Consider the following 20,809-nt stretch of genomic DNA (forward strand, 5'->3'; position numbering starts at 1 on the left):
CCGCATTTGCATATTACGAAATGGTCGGTATAATCCAATACGGTCGTGAGTAGAACTTATGTAGCTGCGTCGTTTTCAGCGAAAGTCGCTGCTGACGCTATGCGCTGACGTCATTTCAGCGCTCGTTAAAGAACCCTCCCACGGCTAAGACTAATCCACAGATGCACCATTGTGCTGTAGCTCATGATCGTAATTGTCTCGTGACGTCAAATCCGTATCATTGTTCCTATACTGACGCGGCTAGATTGAAAGCTTGCCTCGCCGACGCACGAGCCCCGGGCTCTAGTTATTCCGTCTGCCTCCAAAAGGAAATTGAAACTCGTCCCATCCACTGTGCTAGCTCTTTCGCTTCATCGCCTTCGAAAGATCAAAGTTCGAAGCCGCGCGTCTCCTCTTCCCCTCTAACAAAGGTCACGTGGTCATGACAATCGGCGGGGGAAATCTTCCCTGTGAGGTCCTTAGTTAGCATTGCACGATGAGCAACAATGTGTTCTATCAGGCGCGATAACGATGCTGCTGCTTCACGTCGTGAAATCATACGCCGGGGAATTGTTTACCCGGATGGACGCCTCATAACGGGCCTTGTGTTATTTGCTCGGATGTGAGAATAGAGAACCGGTGCTACCCAACAAAGCAGGTCGATAGCACGAACGAGACCAGGAAGGTTTGCTTTGTAAAACACGTGGGCGGAAGTAAACGTAACAAAGTATCGTACGCTATAAAAAAATGAGTAAATACTCAAACTTAACGGAGTAAATTGGGGAGGAATTACAGCTTATTAGTCGTCTGGATTGCCATCACTCCCCATTTTTGTGTCTCCAGTCGTGGAATTTGCTCCCCACAGTGCAAACAGTTTCTAAACTTCGCATGAACCTCCGTGCGTCTAGTCCCAAAAGAGACTAATGGTTCTTTTAATGCATCTGCTTCTAAAAAAACTGAAATAACTCATTTTTTTACGCATATTGTGTTGTAGGGGAAAGAAATTCACAAACATATCTGTTATGTTTATCCCTATTCTCATCTTTCCATCACTCGGAAGAAAATGTACCAAAAATAAAAATAAAAAGCACACTGTCCAGTGGTGTAATCTTGGAGCGAAAAATCAAGTTACAACGATGGAACACCTCAAAAGGTTTTACTTACAAGCTTCCGCGCAGGGTCTGCGCTTTATCAGGTACAGCACACGTAAAATGTCGTTTTTAAACGTGTGCGATTCAAACATCGCCAAACATTTTGCGTGTCTGAATCATCATTTCAATTTCATTTCATTTCGATTTCAAATTTCAATCTTCATCCAACATTTTACGTGTGCTGTACCACCAGATGAAGCGCAGACCCTGCGCCAAAAGCTTCTCACTAAAACCTTTTGAGGTGTTTCATCTTTGTAAGTTCATTTCTTTCAATCACTCCTAAAACAGCAGTATTCGATGACCATTCAAACCGATGGCCATTGAACTTGCATGTAGCGCCACCAACCGTGTAACGTAGCATCTTCTCAAAGACCATTGAATCCAATGCACTTTGACAGGTTGACACGTTTCACGCGTGGTGGCGCTACGCACAATTTCATTACCCATTGGTTTCAATGACCACTGAAGGCTGCCCCTGTGGACAGGGGTATTAATTGAGTCAATTACAATTAACCCACGGAATTAGTCTTCAAACTGCCACTGCGGAGTAGATTTCGTGTCTGCAGTATACTCCCGAATTTGTGCCATTGAAATCTCACAATGTATTCTCGCAGAATATCGTTTCTCGGCGTCACGGGGAAATTATCATAACCGTGTATCCATACGAGCGACATCCACACGGAATATTCTAGTGGAAGAAGAAGCAAAAACAAAAACAATAAACTGCTCAGTGATCGAAGTTCCGTCGCGTAAAACGTTAAGAATTGGCATGGCTCCAGAACATCGGGAGTTGGCGAACTGCGCGTAGCAGACGACACCATTGGCCCTGTCGTCTGCTAAGGAATATCTTTCGAGCGCTCGCGATCATGTACAGCAGAAAGCCACGACGTTTTACGCATCTTTCACTGGAGTATTCTGGGGGATGTCGCCCGTGCGAATACACGGCAAAAGTAATTTCTAGTTTTGAGAAGTATGCCGTTATAGGGCGCGCAATCAGCCATGCGTCTGGCAACATTGCTCCTCGAAGGTCGATTTCCGTCTCCTCGCTACATTAGCTGGCAGTCTTCGCAACGTGGGGCGGAGACCAGACGGAGCGCGCGCTGTTACTAGGAGACGGGCGCCAGAGCTCCCGTTGACGTCACCTACTCTTGGAGAATCCGAAACTATGATGTTTTACAGGATCTTTCGAAAATCCACATAAGCACGCAGTGTCCACTGACCGCACTTGTATTTTGCGTACTGAGTCCTTTGCGCGAGGTTCATTTATAATACGAAGTAAAATAAATATCTATTTTTAGTCCGTGGACGCACGTTTTCGGTACTATTTTGGTAAACACGCGCACAAGAAAGACCAGGATGTGTGTTCCGCTTGTTAACTCCTCAAACGTGGGCGTATCGACCACCTCCACTCTCGACCTAATTAGCCTAATAGAAAGCAGAAACGTTTCAAGTGGGTTAAGACAGCTCGCTTTCCCCTAATTGGATAGCGTCCTTGCCAACCCCGTCTTCTTTACGCCGATGGCAAGAAAACCGACACAAACAAACGTCTCACGAAAGGGCCTCATTAGAAGTGACTCATTTGAAACGCTTCCGGGAGAACTTCTCTTACAGCCGTCGCGAAACCTGTAATTGCACAAGGGAGGCCCCTTCTAATAGAAAAGGGATGGAGAACAAAAACCTATTCCTTTTGAAGGGAACCGTTTGTTTCATACGCCGCTCTTCTTTCGACAGCTCAGCTACAAGATTATGATCGCCAAGATCTTGCAGGAGATAGAAGACCTCAAGCGGAGGTTGGAATACACAAGAATTGCTCTAGGAGCAGAAGTCCGGGTGAGTTAGGGCTGACAGGGGTTCGTTTTGTAACAACACGTTCTTTGACGCCTTAAAATAGAAATGAGGTGACATTTAACCTCGCTCGAAATTCTGCCTCGTCTGTCAAGCTGTCCACCAGGAGTCACCATGCAGAATATTTTCATTTTTCGGTGCGTTATAGCTGCGCAATAGAACATAAAAAAAAAAAAAGAACAGTCGGAGAAAGCAACCGCAGACGGCGGACACGATGCTCTCGTGACGTGGTGAAGGCTTCGTGCTTGGTTTCTTTGTTTTTTCTTCGCAGCTCACGCGCCGCTTATAGATGCTTCAGCTGCGCCACTGTACGTCACTGGTCACGTGAGGGAAGTAGCATACGTCACGACGTCCACTCGTTCTGTGACGCGCTCTTTTCACGAAGAAAATGATTTTTCAAAGGTGTGCCGAACAGAGCCCTCGCGCTCGCTCTCTAGGTCACCTACGCTCATCACTTTTTCGCAGGAACTCATTTTATTGGTTGGTGAACACGCGGCACCGAAAAATGAAAAAAAGAAAAAAAAAGTGGGGGGGTCAGTTCAGTGCTCCTTTAAGGCTTCTGTTGTGCTTGTCAGTTTCTGTGTTCATGCCTCAGAATAGCCACATTCCATGGAACCCAGACTGGAAGACTCCAGCTCATTTCGTTCTATCTTGCTCGATGTTTGAAATCATAAACGGGATTAATTTTTTTCTAGCGGGCACAATTCTTCTTCTTCTTTTTCATTTTCATATTTTCTTCTTCTTCTTCTTCTTCTTCTTCTATATTGTTCAATTCAACACGATGGCAGCTAAAGAGTCTCCTGTCAGTGTTACTTTCAGGACGCGTACGCGCTCAGTTTCTCAGATGCCCCACTGAATTCATTAGTAAATGACCTGGCCTAATGATTTGGAGCAAAAATCTGACCGGAAATCAGAAGGCTCATGCGTGTTCTAATCCTGGCCTCAGCACCTTCTTCCTGAGTTGTTTGATTCCATTGGTTCTCCTTGTTCCACTCGCCACCACCACCGTTGATGACTTACCACTCACATGCTCACGTGAACGCCGTAAAAACTCCACTGCCACCGCTAGAAGGTACCGACAAACCTTCTTTCCGGTGCAGAATGGTGAATCTCCTACAACGTACGTATTTCCCTCGTTTCCCTCGTATAGGGCTTTCATACCATCGCAACAGTCTACATCACTTGCAGAATCGGCGGAAGGACCCTTTAATAACAAATGACATCCCTACACTGTCCTCTACCTCTTAATCTCACGGAGGTTGATCGAATAAACCCTGTTCGGCAAAAGACTTGGTTGGCGGAAATCCAATCACTTGCACTCACTCAGGACCTCTTTCTTTTTTTTTTTTCTTTTTTTTTTTCTCCTTGAAGGGATTGAGAGATTTTGTTCCTCGCTTCTTCCGCTTCATCTTAAAACACTTCCATGACAGAAAACCAATATGTCCAGCGGATAGCTCTCCTCTACCCTAATTATTTCAACCGGAAATTGTCTCGTTCGTTTCGAAATCTGCGGAGCTCAACAGAAAAAGTATCTTTTGATAATCTTCGTTTAATGAAGTTTACACAGCTCGGATGAGTTTCTTATTTAAATGTGCCTTATTAATACGAACTAAAAAAAGTGAATAGTAAAGGGAAACCGAGGAAATTAGCATGCTCTTTGCTATATGACTTTTTTTAATTATATGTAGGAGGGCCGTGATTTGTGCATGTTTAGTTGTTTAGTTACGGTACATGCTGTGCCACTGATAAGTTTATTAATCGTTTTATGAACCGGATATGTTATCGTTATCATTGAATTTTCACGTTGTGTTAAGAAACATGGCGATTGTAGGTTGCTCTAATTACGACATGTGTGCAATAAGAACGTGTGCAGTTAGAGGCGATCTCGTATAGCAGTTCTAAATAAATTTACTTTGGCTGGCTATAGTTATCAACTGCCTAACATATGATTATAGGCTCATTTAAAAGTGAGCGCACAGAATACAACAATATCAGAATAGACCGACAAGACTACAGGGTTTAACTACAGAGCGACTTTATACATATCAGAATAGACCGACATATCAGAATAGACCGACATATCAGAATAGACAGAACATATCAGAATAGACCGACAAGACTACATGGTCTAACTACAGAGCGACTTTATACATATCAGAATAGACCGACATATCAGAATAGACAGAACATATCGGAATAGACCGACAAGACTACAGGGTCTAACTACAGAGCGACTTTATACATATCAGAATAGACCGACATATCAGAATAGACAGAACATATCAGAATAGACCGACATATCAGAATAGACAGAACATATCAGAATAGGCGCACAAGACTACAGGGTCTAACTACAGAGCGACTTTGCCGTTCTCAGTGGATATTCAACTATTACACGAGGGTTTTATAAACGGACTGCTAGGGCGCAAAAACAACACTGATATACTGACTTCCTTAGGTTCATCTTCTCTCTGTTTTCATTGTTTTCAGCTACGAAGCCACGCGGAACGCGAAGTGAAAACTCTTCGAGAAGACCTCTTGAAGAAGAAGATCCAAGTGACCCTGACGAGAAAAGAGACTCAAACTGTCATGGCGCCTTTTTTGCGCGATTCCTTCTACTTCGTAGGTGCTGTGTAGCGTCTATAGCGAGCGTAGCCCAGGCAGATTATGAAACACCATCGTCTCATCCTAATCTTCCGCATGCTTTCGTGCCACCGAAGAAGGAATACAGCAACATCATCTTTGACAGTTTCACACCATCTTATTTTAAACCCGTACCCAATTCAATCCAATCCAGTGAATTGCCATTGCCATATCGCACCAATATTTCGTGCTTTCATGTTTACAGCTCTTGATAAAGCTCTCAGGGTGAGACAGCTAAAAGGGAGAGGGGGATACCTAGCGTGGGTGTAACCTAGCGATTTTTGTGAGGGGAGGGCGATTGCCCCCCCCTCCTGTATCCGCCACTGGCAAAGAAGATTATGGAAAGATGGAAGTTTAATCACCAATATTTATATTTGGCATTACGTTGCAACGTTGAAATTACGTTTGACTGCGTTGCGGTCATTGATATTACTGTTATACATAGACCAAAAGTAAGCCTACTGTGCAGTGACTTCTCAAACGGATTTCCGTACAGCTCCTATTTTAAAAGTCCGTAACTACGCCTGCCTTTCTTATCAGGTAGCCCAATGTATTTTGCCAGCTTGCGTCTACAACGAGGCAGTATATTTTAAGGGAAGTTTTAGTAGCTCGGAAAGTGTGCATGATAGCGGTTCCGGTTACTCCTTCGAAGTGATTGATTACCGGCATCACGTCGTCGATCTTTGGTCTGACAGCTTCCGTTATCGTGTCGCTATTGTAGTGCTTACGATCTCCGTAATAACTGATAATGAGTACCAAGCTGTCCCCAAAATGGCAACACTGATTCGACCTCTGTTGCACGACTTACTGTCTTGTGTCTCGCCATGAGAGACACCAACGTATAAACTCTGCCGATGAGCAGCAAAGGCTGTACCTTTCCATGGTTTCCGCTACAGACACGTTTACATACAGCTGCATATTTTAGCTTCTGCTTCCTCACCGCCTTTTGGGACCAGTTCTGCTGAGACGCAAATAAATATTTTAATAGAGTAGGAAGAAAGACGAACCAAATGTCTACCTCTCCTCGACTGTACAGGCCGCCTCTACGCTATACATTTATTTTTCTCTTACATTCTTATGATGCGTGTACTGAAGTGGCTTCTGTACATACCTATGAAAGTGTAATATGCAGCGTAACGTCGCTGGAAATTGTAATATGCGCTCTTCTGCGAGCCGCGTATGTGGTTTCCAGCAAGGGCACGAATATTACATTTGGAACCTTCAAAGTTTGTGCGCGCTTATCCTCTGCACCACGTTCGCAATTATGTGTGGCTCCATTGTCAAAATAAAGCTAAGCTTGAAGGATGACACCGTCTTAGCATGTATGTCAGTGTTTTTACGATAGCGGGTACCTTGGACAAACGGAAACTGGGGAAACGGAACGCTTTGGGGTGTACCGTCTTTCTTTTTTGGGGGGTAGCAGAATTCGCTTACGCGAATTCAACCTCCCCTTGTTATTTTGCCACCACCACCACCACTAACGCCTGAGCGTTAAAAAATGTAGGTATATAGAGTGAAAGAGTTCCAACAGAACACTTTGAACGTACAGTAAGCCCTCGTTATAACGAAGACAACGGCAATGCAAGAAGGTGAAGAGCGTGTTGGTTAAGACAACGAGACCGCGAAAAAATTCTACATTAGCGGGAATTCGATAAAAGCGGAAATATCACGAAGACAGTGACAGTATAGTCTCGGAAGAATACACCTTCAGAAGTATTCAAGGCAAGCAAACAAAATCTTGATGGTGAGGACCTTGACAGCCTTTTAATTTATACATATATACAAAGAGAGAGAGAGAAATACGTAAGCTGGATTTGCAGTAGGGGCCTTCGCCGGCTCGCCCTTCGCACTAAGTGTAGGACACTTCGAATAATCGGGATCGATACGCATGCGTTTTCGTCAAAGACAGCGTGAGACTTCGAATAAAGTGGTAATTCGAAAGGGGCGACTTCGTTATAACGAGAGTTTACTGAATATTCTAAGCCTGCGCGAATAATAGTCATTTTAAAACTCCGAAGCTAGTTGTGTAGCCGAACCAAGTACACGTACAACGTTATGTACAGATATAAACATATCCTGAAGGTGTGCGCAATATGTGCGAACGAGCCCGCACACTTTGTTTTATGCCGCCCCTTGTGCCGCTTTCGGCCTCGGGCGTTCATCTTCGGGGGCGTACTATATACTTATTAGAACAAAGAAAAATAGAGGAAGAAAAGAGAACAAGGGAGAAACTGGTGTTCTGAGGCTGGAACAACATAGAAGCGACAGATACAAACAAAGCCTCAAAGCGTAACGTCGTTGCTTTCATCATAGAGGAAGAAAGGTCAGCCAAACGGTATGTCGGCTTGCTATTCCGCAAAAAAGAAAGAAAAAGAATCAGGATAAAATCACAAAAGGTGAAAGAAGGATGAGATAGATTACGAAGAAATATGATTTAAAAAAGAAAGGTGAGGATAATGTGTATGAGGGTGAGAGGGTGTGAGGGTCAGAGGGTGGGGCGCTGACGAATGAGATGGCACGACTTGAGTTCACAGGCTGTGCATGAAGATGCACAGCCTGTGAACTGCTCGAATATATTTGGTTAGGCACAACATCGACTGTATATTCTAAATTCGTGTTAGATATTCGATTTGGAATTTTGAACTGAATTCACGATTATTGGGTTCGGTAGTCGAAAAATCCGAATATTCGCGCAGCAATTATTTTCGTACAGCGCAACATTTTCCACGAAGGCCACGTCGACTGGTGAGCCCGGACTGCAAAGACGTCTGAAGTGTTTTCAGAAGGAGAGTGATGGCCGTGAAAGAGGTGAGAGTTATTCCCTTAACGGGTGGATGATCCTCTGAGAAGAGAGCCATCAGGCATGCGTCGGAAGTTCTTATTGGTCGATGACGTGATGGATCACGCTCCATCTCGGAAGTCGCCGCCGTCAAATAGGGATCCTGTTGGAACGCAACTCAACGAGTCACACCAGAAAGTGATTGAGAGTACTGTTGCTGTAGGTTGATATGAAAAAGTTGGGATTCCGACAGCGATGGATGAATGGAAGCTGGTCGGAGTTAGCATGCTATTTCCTGAAGGGATTACAGCCGGTCCTTTTCGATTGCGTGTACAGCTGGGATGGAACGTTTCTTGTGCATCCTGAGACTGCGTGTCGGCTTACACTTAAGGGGGCGTGACACACTCTTCAACGTCTATGGGAATCTCCGAACAGTTTGAAAATTGAAGAGCGCCACGGGGTATATTGTTAAGTTTGGCTTGTGTGAAATGTGTCTCGGCTGGTAGATTTCACCGGTTTCTAGTGCTCAATGAGGATAAACTTTGGGGTAGGACTTCAAAGACCCCTCTACCACGCTCGCCCCCTCCCCCCAAGATCACACACACACACACACAAATACCATTTTATGCTTCTTTCACATTGATCACTCAGAAAATAACGATACATTCTAATCTCATTAGCCGCAAGTAAAATATATCTAAGAATAATAACTGGCAGTAGATTTACACGTAAAAAACGATGTACATAGAAAACCAGGACGCTCTACAATATTTCGTCTACACTGAACTATCCATTTCTTTCCACTTTTCTTTCTTTCTTTTTGTCGGCTTCGGTTAGCGACGTTCAATCGCTAAGATTTCGGTTTGAAACCGTGTGCAAGGCGTAACACAACCTGCCTGTCAAGTGTGGTTGTAAGGTGAGAGGTGCACTACTAAACGACAACGAATAAATCCACTACCTACAACTATGATGTACTATAACGGCAGGAGTTCGGGAGGCAGTGCAATAATCTTCGTTACCAGATTGATTGCTCCTTTGTTTCTTCCGCTTTCGTCTTTCTCTTCACTCTGCCCATAACGCGCAACAGCGCTGTGCATGGTCCCAAGCAGCACAATGTACTGAAAGTCGAGTGCAATAGGGGTGGACGGGTAGGTGGAAGGCCTTGAACAGACTCGTGAAACTGAAGTACTATGATAAGACACATACCGACCACCCCTATTGCACTCGACTTTCAGTACATTGTGCTGCTTGGGGTAGCAAAGCAAAGAATTGCAGACATTCGAATGATATCTTACCTGATCCTCTTTAGTAAGATACCGGTCCAAGAAAAACGGTATGCTACCTAGAACATACTTGGGAGTTTTAGTGAATAGTTTTTCACTCGAACGGTCTTTTCCGCTGCCCATCAGAGGATTGCATTCTGAGTCACTCCCTCTTCTCATTGGCCCTCCACCATTCGCGATCCGTTTGATGGAAAAGGATTCACTAAAACTACCTATTAACGTTAGCAAACGCTTAATACCGGTTAAACATTCTGCGATCTACCTCGCAGATGCATCTCTCATCCTACCTTATTACCCAGCTCCAATTTGTGGGTCATTGTTTCTCACTTCCTGAGGGTTTCCTAACGTGCGCTAAAAGCACGCGCATTTTAGCGCCCATTATTGAAGACGACGTGACTAGGCAATTTGAGTAGATTTACACATAAGATGTGTCAGCCTCAGGCAAATTGCGTGGTGACATCCTGCACGTGCCACGACTGCGGATAATTTCAATTACCTAGGATTCCAATTATCCAATAATTCAAATTATCGCCCCTGGCGATGAAACTCCAGATTCGTCATCCAATAATGCAGTTGTTTTGACATGCGCCGGAAATCTTCGACACACGGTACTGACGTGACTAGGCAATCGCTTGCTATACCATCGTTCTTGGTAACCTTGGGACGCACTCTAATTCTGAGGAGACATTCGTATCATGAGATTGTTGTCTTGAGGCTAGTTATAAGTACCTTTCTCAAGAATAGTGAATAACCAGTGTAATATGCAACCTTACGACTCATTATATAAGGCCATACTGCCCAAGAAATAATCTTAACTGGAAATCACAAATTAAAAATAATAGGGGAGGTCAAGACAATATACCCCAAGCAGCACAATGTACTGAAAGTGGAGTGCAATAGGGGTGGACGGTATGTGTCTTATCAATGTCCTTTAGTTTCAGGAGTCTGTTCAAGGTCTTCCACCCCTATTGCACTTGACTTCCAGTATATTGTGCTGCTTGGGACTATACAGCGAGAGAATCGCGAAATCAAACAAATTCGTAACACATGTAACTGATATCGCATCATTTTATTCGTATCATTTTTACCATGAACGGACTATGACATCCCATACTGCAACGCGAACACCGACACGGATGCTGCTCACACATGTAGCTCTTTTACATTTTTAGATCTTCGTTCTGTTCGAGGCACACGTGACATTTTCGATTCCACGCAACTTAATTGTACAGCTTCCACGCACTCATTAAAATGGTACCAATCCATATTCTTAGACAGCAAGTACAACACGAACCAGTCCCCCACGTAGAAATAACTGATGACTCCTCGCAGTTCATCTCCGGCTTGTAACCCTTCGCGAAATCGAAACACCAAAAGGCGACTCGACTTTGACACCGCGATCACGAAATAAGCCATCACCGACAGAGATGTCACTATCACAAGCAGGACGAACCAGAACCAGAGGAACACGTAGACCTTTTCGTTGAGGACGTTCATGGGTAGAAGGCAGACGACATCGTACGTCTGCACGCCTCCGCCCGAACCATACTTGTAGAAGTTGCACTTAGCCATCCTCGGAAATATTCTCGTCAAACTGGTAGCCGAAGCCGACGAGGTTTCAACGACGCTGATGCCAAACTTCGTGAACTGGTAATCCAGAAGCCTGTCCACGAGTACCGCTTGACCGAACACGTTCAGGAGTTGTAACAGGAGACAGAAAGAGTAAGCCGCGAACAGCACCTGGTGCTTAAATCCGTGAGTCTTGAAGTAGTTCGCGATGATGTTTCTCTTAGCGTTTAGCTCTTCGTCGGAAACGATAGGATTATGGAGGCCAAGGACCAGTTCTCCGATAAGACCAGACTCGACCCGTTTCCAGAGGTAGCGTGGAATGCTGAACAGGATGAACTGCAAGAAGAGAACGAACCCTACCCACTGGTAGTAGGCATGTTCTACGGTCTTCTCGGAAGGTCTGCGGACGTCGACCCCGGGATAGGGCACGGCACTCCCGACGGGTTTGTCCCACGCGCCGACGATGCTGTACGTGGTCTGCAGCCAGCAGTAAGTGTCCATGACGGGAGTAGGTACGTCGTTCCGTGATAGGCATCGGATTGGGTTCCCGAAAAACTGGTGCGAAGTTACGATGATGCTAAAGACGAGCAGAATAAAAGCGGTGAGTCTGTAATGAAGCCTGAAGGTGAAGTCGTCGTTGATGTGTTTTTGAGCCTTCCATGGAGTGAGGAGAGTGATAAAAGATGACAACATGGTGACGGTGAGGATGAAGGTACGATGTGATGACTACTGTAAGCCGTGGGACGACAGCGTGGCTTTTAACCGTCCGTGGACGTGAGCGTGGTTCGTTCGGATTGGTCGTGACGTCAGAAGTAAGATGGCGGGTATCGATAGTGTTTTGGTAGGGACGCGAATTCACGCTTATCTTTGATTATTCTGTAACGTCTTCGTTGTGGCATTAGTGGAACTTAAACAACTGCGAAAAACGTAAGTCCTGTGATAAGCCTTGCATTATCGCTTCTTATTTTAGCGCGCTTCCTAATGATAAACACCGATAAGATAAAACCGGTGGTTACAAGCGTAACTTTTCGTTGCATTTTTTTTTTCTGGCTCATTTGACGCTGTATCTGATAAGTCCTACATAGGATTTCCTCTTTTTTTGTATCCCGTGTAATCGCCGCGAAGCAACTGTGGCTATGAGGGGCGTACATACGTGGATAGACGGAGAGAGGACAGCAGGAATCAGTGAGGGAGAGGGGAGTTAGTATGCGTCCTGGGCCGACTTCAGGGGGAACTGTGCCGGCATCCGTCTGTAAGCTCTGCCGGAAAAGAGAGGGAAAACCTCGGACAACACATGCAGCGTGTGGTAGGTTTAGAAGTACACTGAATATGGCGAATACAAATGGCCATCAGTTCCTTGCGACTACGCACAAGCCTCTTCGAGGCTTGTGCAGTGACGGCACGTTTGGTCACGTGACATGGGAAAACATATTTCCACAGCGGGGTCACAGTAGGAGGGTAAGCCGGGAGTTGTTGCGGTGTGCGTGCAGTTACGAGAGGATATTGTAAAAACACATGCCTCATTCAGTATGACGCCTGTGGCGCATCCCCATGCCTTCCCATGTCACGTGGCTCAAAGGCTGCGCGTGACGTCACGTACACGAGCCTCGTACCACATAGTTGCTGGGTGCAAGACTGCTCCCTCCATCCTCGGTAGCCCCGTCACATTGATATCAAAACGCAAATATGTACCTTGTCTCTACCCTTGTCCCACAACGTTGCCTTGGAAACCGTTAGGTTGGAAATCGTTAGGGGAGAAGCGCAGAGCACAGGGGGGGGGGGGGATATGTTCATTAAGTAAAAAGAAAAGCACGCGTTTAGTGATATTCTATAAGAAAACGGAATTTTTACGAGTATTTCAGGTTGGGAACACGTGAATAAAGGTTGTTGAAAGTCGCGCCTGTGTCTTCTTCTGTCGTCACTGTAAATTTCTATTTTAGCGCGTTTGATATGAATATGCAATACCGACAATCCCGAAGGACTGTTCTGACTGTTCTGTCTAAATCAGCTGGACTCTGAGATCTATCGCCATGTCAAAATTGTTTGGTCCATGGCCAAATTCAGTTCACGAACGCTCTGCCCCACAAGCACGTGTAAAGTTTTTGGGCACCGTAGGACTTTAGTCATCACTGTGAGGTGATACTCATTGTTCCATTTCACCGCATTACCACCAGCAATGGGGTAGAGTATCGCGCCTGGTGATGAAACTCACAACTCACCACCATTCCAATAAAGTTGTTGTTGTTCGACTGTTTTAGATCCCTGCAGAGAAGACGCCGGTAAAACTGGCTGATCCATCAAGGCCTCATTTCTTCCTGGCAGTAGCGCTATGCACCACTGGCATGGTTTACTATTCTCGATCTGATAGACAAAGGTCCCCCTGATTATTAGCTTGGAGGTATGCTTTAGCTGTGTTGTTGTTGTTTTTTTCTCTGTCCTCGGTAGGCATCAAGCGTATAAGTGTACTGCTTGTCCCGTGCGTGAGTTTTTTGTTGTGCCCTTAGTAACCGACATACTTACAGATGTTATGCACATGCTTACTTAGCGTGTTTAAGTGAACAAGAGAGAACTGATGTTCTGAGGCTGGAACAACATAGAAAAAACAAATACATACAAAGCCTCAAATTGCATAAGAAATTAACGTTTAGGTGTTTTAGGTGTAATCATAATGCACGTATACATTGCTCATCATCCTCACGTTCTTTTATGACCCACTTCCTCTCTCGACGCGTCCCATTATGTACATAGTTGAGTCAAGTTGAGTTGATAAGAAAAGGGGAAAAAAAGGACAAATAGGCTCTCATTACGAGAGCCGGCTACTCCAGATCACTTAGGAAAACACAAATGACTATCCGATGACATATCTTTCATACTCTGCATGCCCTAATACTGTTCATTAAAGGTTTCAAAAACAAACAAAAAACTAAAAAAACTGCGGCATGTGGGCGAGCGGGTTAAGGCGTCCCCTTCGTTGGTCGTATCCAAGGTCGTGTTGAAGATCGGGAGGTACTGGGTTCGAATCCTATACCACCGACTGTGCTCTCTGAGGTTATCCCTGGGTTGTCCGAAGACTTTCCAGGCGGATATCGGCACAGTTCCCCCGGAAGTCGGCCCAGGACGCACACTAACCCCTCTGTCCCCCACTCCTTCCTGTTGTCCTCTCTCCATCTGTCCACGTGTGTACGCCGCTCATAGCCGCAGTTGCTTCGCGGCGCTAACACAGAATGAAAAAAAATAAAAAAGCGTTCAAGTGGGTAAAATTAATCCTCCGGACCAACCGACGCTGCAGTGTGAGAGCATAGCTGCCTGCACAGCCACCTAAGCTCACTCTGCCCCCTAGAGGGCGCTTCCTCCCCTTTAGAAATGTCTTCTTCTTTTCTTTTCTTTTTTTATTAAAGAAGGCACTCTCGCGAAGCACGGCGACTGCACTGCACTTCTCTGGCTTCTTATCTTGGCCGTCTCGCTGCGCAATTTATCTCCTCTTTTCTGTGCCATACACCGAGCTTTCAGCGCGAACGTGAGATTTTCTTCCCAGCAACGCTCTTAATGAGCATTTGATTGAGTGCTAATGATGCGAGGCAACTCAATTTCGTCCACCGGGGAGATTATCTCCCTGGTGGTCGTGTATGCTAAAAGCCTTTCATTTTTTTCTTTTTTTATTGTTATTATTATTCGTACCTTTACTTTTCCCGAGTTGTAGCGTGGGTTTTTATATATTTAGTAATTCTTGTTTCGCTATTCACTCCCTTCTGGGATACAAGTAAGAGACATCCGACGAAAACGAGTGGGAGGGGCAAAACGTGTCAACGTATGCGCGTGTGAAATCGCGAAAAAAAAATGTAAAAGGTACTCCAAAAAGTCCTCCTATGAGAGCTGGTTCGATAGGGACGTTGGGCTAGAGTTTTAGCACGGCGACACTGGCGCTGGCTTTCTTCCCTGGCGGCGGGAGGAGGAAAAGTATTCCAGCATATTCTACGAGCGCGCAAGACGACCTTGGCGACTTCACGCGTCATGGCCTGAGTTGTATCTTGTGTTCGACCGACTTCAGGGAATTTTTACAGGGACTGCGAAAACTGCGAAATGAGCGAAATAAATGCTGGTAATAACTTAGCCTTGCCACCACAGGTGGCACTGGTGGCTGTGAGTGAGCGCGCCCCCTGGGCAGCCAAACGAACCTGTCGGATCACTTAAACTCACAGCGTGAACTGGGACACGCGGCAGGACAAACGTCCGTCCGGGTGTTTGTCCTGTTGCGCTCCAGCTCACGCTATGAGTTTACGCATAAGGGGTGACTCTGACGATAATAGCGAGCTCTAAGTCCAACAAATAAATACAACAAATAAATTTGGAGAGAGGACAGTAGGAAGGAAAGGTGGTTATTATGCGTACTGGGTCGACTTCAAGGGGAACTGTACCGACATTCGACTGGAAGGTCAGCCGCAAAACCACAGGGAAAAGACGGAACAACGGGACTACGCTTCCACGCAAACGTAGGATAGGGTTAGTTCGGATGTTATCATGATGGTATGATACGTAGTGCATGGGATACTATGCATCGTCTGCTATGCATCCCCTTGCTTACAGATAAGCAGGTTTACGGTACCTTCGCGCACTGTCACTGTGCGATCATTTTTCGGCGGCACTCTTTGTTCTCTCACGTGAAATAGCGTCTCCCATGCATGTTGTGTTGGTATTTTGGGTCTCTTACGTTTATTAGGAAGAGTTTCGGATAGGAAACACAGGCGAACCTTAAGAAGTAAGAGGATGTTACGGCCCATATACCCAGAACTCAAACAACGTTTTGCCAACGCCACCTAGATGCAGAGGGCCCGATTATTGCCTCCTCTCCCTCCGTCGCTACGTGGACATATAAAGTCAGAATTCGTCTGCTACTGCTGCAATTCGCCGTTTAGCGAACTCAAGAACTCGCAAATGATTGCACCTAACTTAGAACCTGTAGACTTGAACCGGTAGACAAAAAGTGCAACGCGCTTTCCAGGAAATCAGTCTTGAGAAAGATATGGGACCGCTTTGCGGAAGCGCTTGGGTATACCGTGTTCTGAAACTCTCTATTCCTTCAACTTACTGCGAGGCTGATCGACTAGTACTTTGAGCAGACACATCAGAGCATTTCTTCTGCTTCTTTCTTTCTTTCTCTTTTGCGTGAGCTAAAGAAATGAAGCATGTGCTTGGTTGGTTGGAAGCACATTATTGCCGAGCGATCTCCTTGCCGGTGGAGCGGCATGATGCTTGTCGGAGATCGTGCGTATAGGGCTGACTTCACAGCGGACTGTGTCAACATCCCGTACTTGGACCCGGCGTATACTATCAGTTTCATCACTGTGTCGACTGTGAAAACAGTCTGGTCTGGTGCTAACGTGAAGCAAACCCAGGAAAAAAAAAGGACACTCTTGCATTGCGTGCGATAGGCCAGTCTAGTGCTACTTTCTAAACTATAGGACCTCATCCTGTATAGTATCTACCTACTGTATTCCTTCTTGGAAATAAACAAACAGCAAATGCACGAGGTAGTGTCTGACTTTTTTTTTCCTACACCGCGGTAGCGTCTGCAAAAAGAACAGTAAAATAAAGCGAACAACTGTAATAAAGCTTCACTCAAATGACTGAGATTACACAGTTTGAGCCGGATGAGACGATATTTTGTGGTTTTGCGACCGCTTCGACAGTGTGATGATTACGACATACATCCTAGCTTTGGCCTTTCCTGTTACACAATTCATTGCTCATGTGCGAACTTAACTGCTCCTCTATCTGACGGCTTGGTACATTTGCGTCTCCTTTTTGTTCGGAGCCATATAATTATTACGTATTTTGCAAACATTATGTACTACAGTATGTGAGTAATCGTTGCAGTTGTATCGCAAGCGTACTAATACGCGACAAAGCGACGCAGAGTCGTCAGGCTTCCGCCTTCAGGGCACCACATCCGCGAATACAGCGCCATCTATGGGAACTCAGCTAGCGACAGCCGCTTTCGCAACCTAACGCGCATGCGCGCTCAGTATTATACTGACAAGCGCAATACAATTTTACAAATGCGTAAAATTTGTTTTCGTACGTGCTAATCACTGTGAAGAAGGGCATATTTCAGTAGTTAGAGTTAATAAAACAAACGCAGACGGCATCTTCCGAGCAGGTAGTTTGCAGACGACAGTTTTCCAAGCGTTCCCCGGCCGAGTTTTGTACGTGTGGATGGAGTTGTTCCGAAAGAGTCGTTCTCAAGTGTGACAATCTTGAAGATAACGCTATCATGTACTGTGTTTCAGGTATGTAAGAAACCTTAAAATCAGATATCCCAGAGGAAGAAAGATAAATTTCGACGTAGCAACATTCCAGAACGACTTGTATGTATATGGCGTCCAGACTGAAGTTTGCGTTTCCTTCGCAAATATACTTTATTTTTAACAATATTTTTCTCTGGCACGTTGAACATGCTTTCTTGAACGGGGTGAAATTGCGTTGTGACGTTTATGTTGATTTACAAAATTAGGAAAACGATACACGGTAGTTGCGTCAGAACCTGTCGTCTGCTACGCAAGCCCGAATTCGGAAGTGCCAAAACTGTGGATTTCTCTGTCCTAGTCAAGCAATATCTATGCACCCTCGTCTTCCCGTCATTTTTTCTGTTCTTGGACATCGAATCCGTATTGTGTTCGTATTTTGGAACATTAAGCTCATTCAGTCCTTCTTCCACAGGACAGTGCAGCTCGTGAAAATGATCCTCTATTCGTCGGCAGACTGGTTTCAGTGCTAGTCAGTGGTTCATCCAGGCCGCCCTGAGACCCCCCCCCCCCCCCCCCCCCCCCCCGAGGTTGCGGTTCTGGATAAATTACAGATGCTAACTTTCCCAAACGCTCCACACGATGAGAAGAAACGGGAGAGATTGAGAATTCCAGTTTCTGCTCCAGTTCATGTGTCAAAGTGTAAAGACACCCAGATGCTATTCAGTTAAGTTTTACTGTTCATTTCCATCGATTACGCAGACCTACTCGTCCGAGTCACAATTCGCGCTTCGCAGGCTCCTTTCACACTTTTAAGGATGCAACAGGTGCCCTTATTTTAACTACTTTAACCTATAACTACTTTATATTAACTGTATTCCATTTCAGGTGGGGGATTGTTCTCATGTGTTAGGATAATCTTTAAACGGAGGGAGTTATACTGTGATTGGCATACATTGGCTCTCTGGCTGGCTTGCTTTTCTCTGTTGTTGCATTGTGATGTACCCCGTTGTTTTATGTTAATCCCATTCCATTTCAGGTGAGGGGGCTTATTCTCATGTGTAAGAAAAATCTTTAAGGGGAATTATACTATGTTTGGCATACATTAGCTCTCTGGCTGGCTGGCTTTTCACTGTTGTTGCATTGTGATGTACCCCGTTGTTGCATGTTAACCCCACTCCATTTCAGGTGGGGACTTATTCTCATGTGTTAGAAAAAAATTTTAAGGGGAATTATACTATGTTTGGCATACATTGGCTCTCTGGCTGGCTGGCTGGCTTTTCTCTGTTCTTGCATTGTGCTGTATACCCCGTTGTTTTATGGTAATCCCATTCCATTCCAGGTGAGGGGGCTTATTCTCATGTGTAAGAAAAATCTTTAAGGGGAATTATACTATGTTTGGCATACATTAGCTCTCTGGCTGGCTGGCTTTTCACGGTTGTTGCATTGTGATGTACCCCGTTGTTGCATGTTAACCCCACTCCATTTTAGGTGGGGACTTATTCTCATGTGTTAGAAAAAATTTTAAGGGGAATTATACTATGTTTGGCATACATTGGCTCTCTGGCTGGCTAGCTGGCTTTTCTCTGTTATTGCATTGTGCTGTACCTCGTTGTTTTATGTTAATCCCATTCCATTGCAGATGGGGGGGGGGGAGGGGTTATTCTCATGTGTTAGGAAAATCCGTAAGAGGAATTATACTATGTTTGGTGTACATTGGCTCTCTGGTTGGCTGGCTTTTCTCTGTTGTTGCATTGTGATCTACCCCGTTGTTGTATGTTAACCCCATTCCATTTCAGGTGGGGGCTTATTCTCATGTGTTAGCAAAATCCGTAAGGGGAATTATACTATGTTTGGTGTGCATTGGCTCTCTGGCTGGCTGGCCTTTCTCTGTTATTGCATTGTGCTGTACCTCGTTGTTTTATGTTAATCCCATTCCATTGCAGATGGGGGGGGGGAGGGGTTATTCTCATGTGTTAGGAAAATCCGTAAGGGGAATTATACTATGTTTGGTGTACATTGGCTCTCTGGCTCGCTGGCTTTTCTCTGTTGCATTGTGATGTACCCCGTTGTTTTATGTTAACCCCATTCCATTTCAGGTGGGGGCTTATTCTCGTGTGTTAGGAAAAATTTTAAGGGAGTCATGCTGTGATTGGCATACATTGGCTCTCTGGCTGGCTGGCTTTTCTCTGTTGTTGCATTGTGATGTACCCCGTTGTTGCATGTTAACCCCACTCCGTTCCAGGTGGGGGGCCTATTCTCATGTGTTAGGAAAATCCGTAAGGGGAATTATACTATGTTTGGTGTACATTGGCTCTCTGGCTGGCTGGCTCTTCTCTGTTGTTGCATTGTGATGTACCCCGTTGTTGCATGTTAACCCCACTCCGTTCCAGGTGGGGGGCCTATTCTCATGTGTTAGGAAAATCCGTAAGGGGAATTATACTATGTTTGGTGTACATTGGCTCTCTGGCTGGCTGGCCTTTCTCTGTTGTTGCATTGTGATCTACCCCGTTGTTGTATGTTAACCCCATCCCATTTCAGGTGGGGGCTTATTCTCATGTGTTAGCAAAATCCGTAAGGGGAATTATACTATGTTTGGTGTACATTGGCTCTCTGGCTGGCTGGCTCTTCTCTGTTGTTGCATTGTGATGTACCCCGTTGTTGTATGTTAACCCCATTCCATTTCAGGTGGGGGCTTATTGTCATGTTGTTAGAAAAAAATTTAAGGGAGTCATGCTGTGATTGGCATACATTGGCTCCCTGGCTGACTGGCTTTTCTCTGTTATTGCATTGTGCTGTACCACGTTGTTTTATGTTAATCCCATTCCATTGCAGATGGGGGGGGGAGGGGTTATTCTCATGTGTTACGAAAATCCGTAAGGGGAATTATACTATGTTTGGTGTACATTGGCTCTCTGGCTCGCTGGCTTTTCTCTGTTGCATTGTGATGTACCCCGTTGTTTTATGTTAACCCCATTCCGTTCCAGGTGGGGGGCTTATTCTCATGTGTTAGGAAAAATTTTAAGGGAGTCATGCTGTGATTGGCATACATTGGCTCTCTGGCTGGCTGGCTTTTCTCTGTTGTTGCATTGTGATGTACCCCGTTGTTGCATGTTAACCCCACTCCGTTCCAGGTGGGGGGCCTATTCTCATGTGTTAGGAAAATCCGTAAGGGGAATTATACTATGTTTGGTGTACATTGGCTCTCTGGCTGGCTGGCTCTTCTCTGTTGTTGCATTGTGATGTACCCCGTTGTTGCATGTTAACCCCACTCCGTTCCAGGTGGGGGGCCTATTCTCATGTGTTAGGAAAATCCGT

General features: G+C 45.3%; 2 protein-coding genes across 3 annotated transcripts in view; one reads left to right on the top strand and one right to left on the bottom strand.

Moving 5' to 3' along the window:
* The window catches only part of LOC135390889 (uncharacterized), a 74,186-nt gene extending 67,260 nt beyond the window's left edge, over positions 1-6,926 (top strand). For both annotated transcript variants that reach the window (XM_064620851.1, XM_064620852.1), the window contains 2 exons: positions 2,862-2,960; positions 5,466-6,926. In XM_064620851.1, coding sequence (XP_064476921.1) covers positions 2,862-2,960; positions 5,466-5,612 — 246 coding nt within the window. In that variant the 3' untranslated portion in view covers positions 5,613-6,926. The remainder of the gene's footprint in view (positions 1-2,861; positions 2,961-5,465) is intronic.
* A 3,804-nt stretch (positions 6,927-10,730) lies between these two features.
* LOC135392661 (innexin inx2-like) lies at positions 10,731-12,011 on the bottom strand. Its single transcript, XM_064623381.1, has one exon. The coding sequence runs from the start codon at positions 11,940-11,942 to the stop codon at positions 10,824-10,826; it is 1,119 nt and encodes a 372-aa protein (XP_064479451.1). The 5' UTR covers positions 11,943-12,011; the 3' UTR covers positions 10,731-10,823.
* Positions 12,012-20,809: the final 8,798 nt, after the last annotated feature.

Source organism: Ornithodoros turicata, chromosome 4 (genome assembly GCF_037126465.1).
Source record: "Ornithodoros turicata isolate Travis chromosome 4, ASM3712646v1, whole genome shotgun sequence".
NCBI classification, from domain to species: Eukaryota; Metazoa; Arthropoda; class Arachnida; order Ixodida; family Argasidae; genus Ornithodoros; species Ornithodoros turicata.

Excerpts from the sequence above, each read along its gene's own strand:
- LOC135392661 (XM_064623381.1), bottom strand. The coding sequence starts at position 11,942 with ATGTTGTCATCTTTTATCACTCTCCTCACTCCATGGAAGGCTCAAAAA.